This window comes from Vigna unguiculata, chromosome 1 (genome assembly GCF_037176805.1).
Source record: "Vigna unguiculata cultivar grain cowpea cultivar isolate G323 ecotype 2 chromosome 1, ASM3717680v1, whole genome shotgun sequence".
Classification (NCBI taxonomy): Eukaryota; Viridiplantae; Streptophyta; class Magnoliopsida; order Fabales; family Fabaceae; genus Vigna; species Vigna unguiculata.
In genome coordinates this window covers 2,486,294-2,496,024 of record NC_140792.1, presented here as the reverse complement: position 1 = coordinate 2,496,024, position 9,731 = coordinate 2,486,294, and the positions used below count along the sequence as shown (strand labels likewise).

General features: G+C 38.3%; 1 protein-coding gene across 1 annotated transcript; it reads left to right on the top strand.

Moving 5' to 3' along the window:
• Positions 1 to 1,732: 1,732 nt before the first annotated feature.
• LOC114177958 (Nucleotide/sugar transporter family protein) lies at positions 1,733 to 3,382 on the top strand. Its single transcript, XM_028063619.2, has one exon. It carries the CDS (start codon positions 1,933 to 1,935, stop codon positions 3,175 to 3,177), a length of 1,245 nt encoding a protein of 414 aa, XP_027919420.2. The 5' UTR covers positions 1,733 to 1,932; the 3' UTR covers positions 3,178 to 3,382.
• Positions 3,383 to 9,731: the final 6,349 nt, after the last annotated feature.

The following is a 9,731-nucleotide window of genomic DNA, read 5'->3' as shown; positions in this document are numbered from 1 at the left end:
GTTTATACCTACGATAAACAATCCAGCTGAAAAGTAAAAGTCAATAAACAAAAATGTGCAAAAGCTAGAAGATAATCTATTAAGAGATCTTTAAGTTGTCTACAAAGAACTAGACCACCAAAATTGGTTACAAGTCGTGCAATAAAAACTTGAACACTTTCATATAAACAATGTCTCAAAATTATTAAGCTACTGAAAGAAAAGTCAATTGAGTCAATTGTTAGAAACATGTGGGTCTTTGACAACAAGCTTACGGGTTGATGTTATCAAAAACTTATTAATTTTTCATTTCCAAATCGTCCCTCACATGTTATATGATGAATTTTGCTTAGAAAAACAACAAAGAAAAACTTGCGGTAGAGAATGCAAAGATGTTGTGATACTATTAATGATTTTGTTTGTACAATAGTTTTATACTTCTTCCAAATTTAGGATTTTAACCTTGGCAATGGTGGTGGGTGTAATAAGCTAGTTTAGAATAATTTTGACCCTCTTTGATTTAATTATCTTTTAGGTATTTAATGGTTGAACTTTAAAGGAACACAACTTGCTAATTATTTATTAATAGTATGCTTTAGCCTATGTCTATTGTAAACAAGATTATTTGTATTCTTCTTTGAAGAAGCTCTTTCTTTCCTTTGATATTATTAGTTCTGGCAATATTAGTTACATAAACTCACACCAACAATCAATCTATAATAATAATAAAAAAAATTAAGTACTCGAGTAATAAAAAGGAGATGAAAAAAAAACATATCTACAAATTATGAGAAAACGATAAAATAAAACATATATATTATTTTTTGAACACATAAATGTCTAACTTTTCAAAATTGTTAAAAGATAAAAGAAGTGTTCGTAATCACAAGACTAACTCTTCAAGTTTGTACTTTTGCTGTCTATATTTGTATATGTATGCGTGTGTACATGTATGTCGTGTATAGAATAATTATAATAAAATATTAATTAAAATAAAAATATTTTTATTAATTTAAATAATTTCAAATTTTTACTTCATGAAATAATGTATTTTAAATGTTTTTTATTTGTTAAATTTAAAATAAATTTTCTATTTTAATGTCATTACTCTAAAATATTTTTTGTTTAGATTGATTTTACAATTTCACTTTAATTAAAATTTATTTTAATTTAATTTATATTTTTACACAATTAATTTTTACATTAAATTATTTTTAAGTTATCTTTTAATTTTAATACATACTCATTTATTATATTATTAAATTATTTTAATCTTTTTACTTTATTACATCCATCAAATACTTTTTTTTCCTCTTTTAATCATGACAATGTCGAATTCTATTCTCTTTCTCTATTTTTTTTTTCTTCTTATTTTCTAGTTACCTTCCACCTAAATAAAACATTTGTTTTCCAAATTAAAATAACATTTAAATGAAGGATGTTAGTATCTTCACTCTAACACAGTGAGTGATATAATAAGAGTAGTTGTCAACTATTTATAACACATTTATTGTGTTATTAACAGAACACAAAATCATTTATTTATCTGTTTTTCTTGGAATGCGTGGTTTCTAACAGAGGGAATGACGCGAAAATAGAAGACATGGGAATAAAAAAATAGCTGTGAAACTGTAAAACATGTAAGAGAAAAGATAAAAATGTAGCCATTGATTTGAAAATGCAAAATCCAACGGTCGAAAAACAGTGTTCCAACGTGCGAGACTTCACGAACATTTGCCCTTCGTGTGTACTAGGTTTTGTGGAAGGGGTTGGTCTGTGCTGTTTATACTTCACAGTTCCTCTTCTGCTCTTAAAAGGACTCCATTGATCTGGAAGCTTTTAAAGCTCCAAATCTGTTCTTTTTGCGACCTTTTCAATTCAGAATCAGTTTTTCAGTTCTCTTTTTCATTGTTCTTGTGTCTGAGATCAAGAACAGCCACAGATAAAAAAAAAATGCTGTCTTCAAATGTTGTTCCATCATCATCATCCCCTCTCACTTTCACCAAACCCAAACCCCATTTCTTCCTCAATGCATCTCCGCATCTCAAACCAAATCTTCTCACAAGGTTTCAGACCCAACACAGACCCAATCCTCTTCAAAGTTCCAAACTTTCTTTCGCCCCAACATCTCAGATCCAACATGCAATCTCAAAGGTAAGATCTTTCAACGGATTCCTTCAACCCTCGTCAAAACCCAGCCTTCAAATCGTTAAGGCTGCGTCTGAAACCAATCCCGGAGGAGGAGAAAATGTTGCCCCCAAATCGAAGAATCTCAAACTTGCTCTGGTGTTTGGGCTATGGTACTTCCAAAACATCGTGTTCAACATTTACAACAAGAAGGTGTTGAACATATTCCCTTTCCCATGGCTTCTTGCTTCTTTTCAGCTCTTGGTTGGGTCCATTTGGATGCTGGTGCTTTGGTCCTCCAAGCTCCAACCTTGTCCCAAAATCTCGAAACCCTTCATCGTTGCTCTCCTCGGACCCGCTTTGTTCCACACAATAGGCCACATTTCAGCGTGTGTGTCATTCTCCAAGGTGGCTGTGTCCTTCACCCATGTCATCAAATCTGCAGAACCGGTTTTCTCTGTCATATTTTCTTCCGTCCTCGGTGATAAGTACCCCATTCAGGTTTGGCTCTCCATTCTACCCATTGTGCTTGGTTGTTCTTTAGCTGCTGTTACCGAGGTGTCTTTCAATGTACAAGGATTGTGGGGTGCCCTTATCAGCAATGTTGGTTTTGTGTTGAGGAACATCTACTCCAAGAAAAGTTTGCAGAATTTCAAGGAAGTTGATGGCTTAAACTTGTATGGTTGGATTACTATTCTTTCATTCCTCTACCTTTTTCCAGTGGCTGTTTTTGTTGAAGGGTCTCAGTGGATCCCTGGCTATTACAAGGCCATTGAAGCTATTGGCAAACCATCCACATTTTATTTCTGGGTGCTGTTATCTGGGGTTTTCTACCATCTTTATAACCAATCATCGTACCAAGCACTTGATGAAATTAGTCCATTGAGTTTCTCTGTGGGAAACACAATGAAAAGAGTGGTGGTGATTGTATCTACGGTTTTGGTGTTCAGGAACCCTGTTCGACCTCTTAATGGCCTTGGTTCTGCCATTGCAATTCTTGGGACCTTCCTGTATTCTCAGGCCACATCCAAAAAGAAAGAAAAGAAAATTGAAGGGGAAAAGAGTAGTTAGAGAAAAAAAAAGCATTACAGAGTGAACAAAAGAACTGTTTCATTATTTTAGTGTCACTGTTAGCATTGTTAGAACTAGACATCAAATAAGATCTTCCATTTTGGTTTCTTCTGAAGTACTGCCTATGATTTTTCTATAGATATTTTGAAGATCCCTATCTCTGTTTGGTTTGCTTTCATGAATGCAATGTCTTCTATCTGATCTATATCATGTTGGTTAATTTACACGTTTGTTTATGAAGAAACTTGTCTGATTACACTTTGAGAATTAGTGAACTATCAACATGTGTTAAAACTCCTTGCCACATCAACATGTGCATATACTCTTTGTTTGGCTGTATCCATAATCACTCATAGTAGAAGAAGATAAAAGCAAATTGAATATAACCTTTTTCCATAACTTTGAGGAAGTTAGATAAGAGAACTTGTATAAAAGTTAATGTCTGTAAATTGATTTTAAGTGAGAGAAACTTAATGTATGTTACCTTTTTATTTTCTTATGTTAAAAGTATTTATAGCAGAGTTTATGCAAACAAGACCATAGTTTTCTATTTCTGTACCATTTGTTTGATTATTAGCTCAAACTCTATAACAGCTTCATCTGAATGCTACGAATCTTGGTAATATGGTATAACCAAAACAACTTATGAGTCTGGTTTACCAAGTTATGATTAATTGGAGCACAGAAATTTGATTACTTTTCTGTGGTAGACTTGTGCATGGATGCTATTGTAATACTGCAGCTACAAACTTCCACTGGTAATTTCTCTTGATTGTACTTGTTTTTGTCTTTGTTATTGTCAATTTTAGTTAAGTAGAATCCTTGTTCTCGACCTATAGAAAGTAGTTAATTGCTTCATGTTGAACACAAGTGTTGGTCTCACATAGAGATAAACTAGATCAATATAAAAAAGTTGTTCTTACACTTTTGTATGCTCATTTTCATAACTGCATTAAAACTTGTTTTCAAATGAACTATTTTCAAAATGTTAAGAAGCTTTTACAAACACCATTTAGGTCACCTCATTATAACTTTACACAAAAAGAACCGTCTAGACCTCAAGTAAACAAAACAAAAAGTAATGTAATGTAATACAAACAGTGTGAAACGGTGTGACTTGTACAATGTTCTGTTATTGATTTAAACGGCGTCACAGAAAATGACCAAATAAAACATGAATTGCAAAAATGAGGATCATTTTAAACATTCGGTAAAAATGAGGACCATTCTAAACATTTTGTCAAAATGAGAACCATCCGCAACAAATACTACGAAAATAAGGACGAAAAAGGTATTTAAGCTTTATTTAATTAAAAAATGAATTTTGAATTTTTAAATTTTATATTTTTTGTATTTCAGAATTTTATACCAGTTGAAAAGTCTCAACATGAACATTAATTTTGGTGTTTTAAAATATTAAACATTCGTATAATGTAATACTCAACATAAAACAAAAAGGAATAGAGATAAAAGACAAAACTATAATGTAGAGATAGAAAAACCCTTTAAAATTAATACTACTATAGCATGAAATGTTAAAACTTAATTCTCAGTCACCCATAACAAGAAGATTAAGACTACTACATTGTTAGAACCAATATTGTCTCTAAGATTAGAACAAATATGACTAACTTCCTTATTTTTATTTAATTTCCTTTGTTTTTCAAACAAACAAAGTAGGTTATAATAATTGAGTTCTAAAATTAAGCACAACATTTTTATATGGTTCAACATAAAATATCTAACATTTAATCTCTATATTTTTAGTCATTCAATACAAATAAAATGAAATTAAAAATTAACTATCTTCTTTAACAATATATGTTCAAACAATTAAAATAGAAGAAAGTTGAAAACTACAAAAGAAGTAAATGTACAAATGACTTAGTTAAAAGCTATAAACAACTACAAACACTCTAAGAGTGTGTTTGGATAAAATATTTTAATGAAGCAATTCATTTTTTTGAAAAATTTAGATTTCTTTGTAGTGAAATGCTTTGTTTGGATATAGAAATTAAAAGGCATTTCAAATGTAAGCATTTTTTTGAAGAATTTCAATTAGCTAAATTAGTACAAATTCAAATACCCTAAAAATAGGTGGAATTTGAAATTCTTCTCACTCAACCTCACATTCTAGACTCTCTGGTAGAGTTGTCAAACGGGCTCGACAACCAAGACGGATCGGGCAGGTTTGACGACCAAGACGGGTCGGGTGGGCCCGACGACCAAGACGGGCCAAGCGGGCCTGATGACCCAACCAGGTCAGGCGGACTTAACAATGCACACGAGTCAGGCAGGACGGACGACCTAGATGTGCGGGCAGACTCGATGACCCCGAACGACTTAGGCATGCATGACCCAAATGACTTAGGCATGCCCGATCGACCCAAAGACCTAGCTAGGTCGGGCCAACCCAATGACACAAACTAATAGGGTTGGCCCGATGACACAAACAGGGTCAACAATCCAGACGGGTCCGATGACCCGAATGGGCTCACTAATCTAGACAGGCCCGACGACCTAGACGAACCCGATGACCTAGACGGACCCGACGACCCAAACGCGTGTGACGATCAAGACGGGTCCAACGACCCGAATGGGCTTGATGATCCAGAGGGCTCGACAACCCGAACGGGTCTGTTGACCTAGACGGGTCCGACAACCCAAAATAGCTCGACGACTCGGACGAGACAAACTATTCGAACAAGACCAATGATCCGACGGGCCTAACAATCCAGACGGGTCTAACGACCCAAACGGGCCCGACGATCCAGACGGACTCGATGACCCGGACGAGTTTGATGACCTGGACGGGCCCAACGACCTGGACGAGCCCTTCCAAACCGTTGAGCCCGACGAACCGGACGGGTTCAATAACCTGGACGAGCCCGTCAACCCGGATGGGCACTTCCAAACCGTCAAGCCCGACGATCCAAAAGGGCCTAATGACCCGGACGGACCCGACGGTTTGGAAGGCCTATCCGGGTCATCGAACCCGTCCAGATCGTTGGCCCGTCTGGGTCGTCGGGCCTGTCTGGGTCGTCGTGCCTTTCCGGGTCGTCCGACCCGTCTGAGTCGTAGAGCCCGTTCGTGTCGTCGAGCCCTTCTTGATCGTCGGGTTTCCAAATTTATCATGAACTCAAAACATAATTAAGCATAAAATAAATATTGTTAAAATTAAATTTTATCTCACAATAAATTCAATTTTTTTTTCCAAACAAGAAATTGAAATGTAAGGTATTTTAATTTCCTTATCCAAACAAATTATTTAAAAAAGAATGGAATTTAATTGCAAGCAATTCAAATACAAAACATTTCAATTTCTAAGCATTGTTGAAATGCTCCATCCAAACACAAGGTAATGGTGTGTTTGGATGAGGTATTTTAGTGAAGCAATTCCTGTAAGGCCCGTTTCATTCTGTCCCTTTTATTTTAAGGGATGCCCCAATCTTATGGGCCTAAAGGCTGGCCCAAAGAGGAAGGGTCAGACCTAACCTACCAACCCTAACCTTGTGCTCATTTTCGTAACACAGAACTTTCACAATCCTTAGAGCGGCTGGTATTTTTCCTCTGCTAGGGTTTACTCCTAATCTTGAACCAGTGAGCTCAGTTACGTTTCCTAGCCTCATGTAAGTGCTCTACACCTCAGGTCTTCTTTTCCTTCCGCTTTCATGTTTGTACTTCCAGTAGGGGTTCGTCGTAGGCTTACGTATACTCTTCCGCATCTGTCCCGCAGCTCAGTAATCTGCCTTTGGAGTTTCGCGTTCCGCTGTTGGAGATGCACCCCGCTCTTAGCCCTTTTCCAGATATGGGAAGTTAGGGTTTCAACTTATATTGTTTGTGGACTGTTCTTGAGCTTGTTTGTATGGATAAATCACTGTTTTGATACGTGGAGTTCTTTGCATGATTTGTTGGTTTGGAAAAACACATCGGTTGCAGGCGAATCAATGTGAGAATTGTTAATCTCGCCCAGGCGAGTCGGGCTCGCCTAAGCGAGTCTGACGAAGGCTCGCCTAGACCTTCTGCGCGAGTTGTCGCCCAGGCGGGTGGATCTGATTTTTGAGCGAGGGTCTATCTCGCTCAGGCGAGGTGAGCTCGCCTAAGCGAGCTGGCGTATTTGTTTCTGTTTGTGTTATCGAACTCTCGCCTAGGCGAATGGGAATTCGCCTGAGCGAGAGTCCTTCTCGCCTGAGCGAGACCCCTTGGCCTGAGCGACGAGTTTGGGCGAGGGTATGCGCTGGTTGAGTGGTTACTCCTTTTCTCTTTTGTGTTTGGTATGAAATTGATGGAATTATTGTATAATGGCATGTAAGGTATAATATGAATGTGTGAGAGGGTGTATGAATTTATGAATGACAAACTTGAATAAATCATTGGCATGAAATGAGCATGATATGGTTGGTATTAAAGAGACATGATAACGAGATGAGTTGGGAATCCTTATGCATGGATGGTTTATGATGAGTGGAAATGAGTTGGGTCTGGAACATGAAAGGCGTTGGTTTTAAAGGTTGGGATGACGAACGTATACATGCATGATGAATGTTATTTGGCTGTGTGATTATGTTTGGTCGGTGTCAGTGCGTAATTCCTTGAAGTCTCTAGGTGAGACTTTCAGGGTCGCGCTTCAGTGGTCGGGATGTAATTCCATGGCCCCTGTTAGTAGGTGTCCCTGGTGGTGCCCCATCTGTATAACTAGGTAAGGATTCAAGGTAAGGTTGTGTAACATCCCTAGGGAATATTACTTAAAAATAAATATTAAAAGAAATAATTACATTAATAGTCATCTCGATAAAAATCCCAACGCGGGAAAATTTCAATTTATCAAAATAGCGCGCCAAAACTTATATCATAATTAGTCAATGGTTACAAGTTCCCATTATTCGTGTTCATAATAAAAACTTAAAATAATACATGTAGGAGAAAATCCTAGCTCTAATCCCAGGCTAGCCCTCACTCCGCCATCTGAACATCCTCAGCACCACCTGTATCAACATCTGCTCCCGTGTAACGAATTACACGATCATCGCCACACACAAACAGAAAGGGTGAGCTGAGAAAATAAAATAACAAGCATATAACACAAGATAAATCATATACCCATTTTATTCATTATATATAATTCTTGGCCAAGACCTTAACCCCAAGACTTGTCAGTCTTCAAATCATACAATTGGTTAACCTTGGACTCGGGAATCTGATGCTCACACGAACCTACCCGCTCGTGGTCCTGCCTCTACGAACCTCCCCGCTCGTAGTCCTACTCTACGGACCTGCCCACCCGTAGTCCAACACATGTGATCCACCAGCCTCCGTACCTCCCCGCACGTGGCATCTCTCAACATGAGTACGAAACATACGAACCTACCTCGCTCGTATGCCCACGTGAGAGTAACTGAATATGAACCTCCCCGTTCATATCATCACATGTCAAACACCATCCATGAACCTACCCGCTCATGGCACAACATCTCCCGATCCAAGCAAAGCATCATTGTCAGTTAAAAACAACACAACAGAAAGCAAAGAACAACAGCATTTCCGCCTGGCTCGGCCCACACGCCGCCAGGCGAAACTGTTCCAGACCGCCTGGCGGTATTCACTCACTGCCAGGCGTCAGCGTCCTCCCAGACCTACTGTTTTCTCGTCACCGCCTGGCGGAGCACATCGTGCCGCCAGGCGCCCCACGGTGCAGTATTCTCTCACGCTAAGTCTATCGCCTGGCGGTTATCAGTGGGCCGCCAGGCGCCATACCAAAAGCACTCTGCAGCTGGTTTTGGCACTCTCACTAATTCGTTCCCAAACTAGAACACCACCACAAGCATCATTTTTCTCATTCATCATGACTTTATGCAAACTACCCAACCATACCCCAATCAATTTACTTCGTATTCTCGCCTCCTTGGTACTCCACTAGTGAACCCATTACCTATGAATTGCCCTTCCCTAATCCGCACAAGACATAGGATTTCTTCCCATTTCCTCTATCCATAACTAATGACCCATCCCAAAAATGAGACCACTCATACCATAACATTTAGCACCTTGCGTACCTGTTTCACACTACAACAGTACTACAACGCCTATACATTAGCATTCAATCCTTGTTACACAATCTTAACTATTACCTCACTTCCTTAAGACACATCACCTCCTATTCCAGTTAAACACCATCACCCAAGCTATACATTTTAACCCTGAAACTCTACATTAGGACCATTATTTCCTCTATTTAACCTTTAACTTTCCTACCCCCACACCATATTATGCTCATACCTTCACACGTATTCTAGTTCCTACAATTCAGTAACATACTTATATCGTCCCTTATAGTTTCATTAATAATTATCTAGTACCGCACACTCCCTATGTTCCCCTTCCATCCTCCACTTCTCAACTCATAGACTGTGCCACTGCTACAGTCATCGCCTGGCGGCAAGTTGTAAACCGCCAGGCGGCGTATCAGATTCTGGTTCTATCTCTCTGCTGCACTCACGAATTCCCCCAACTCCCCATCAATTCAGTCCAGGTTCAAAACTTAAGAATATCCAACG

What these genes read in the sequence shown, in the direction of transcription:
- LOC114177958 (XM_028063619.2), top strand. Translation starts at nt 1,933, where the DNA reads ATGCTGTCTTCAAATGTTGTTCCATCATCATCATCCCCTCTCACTTTC.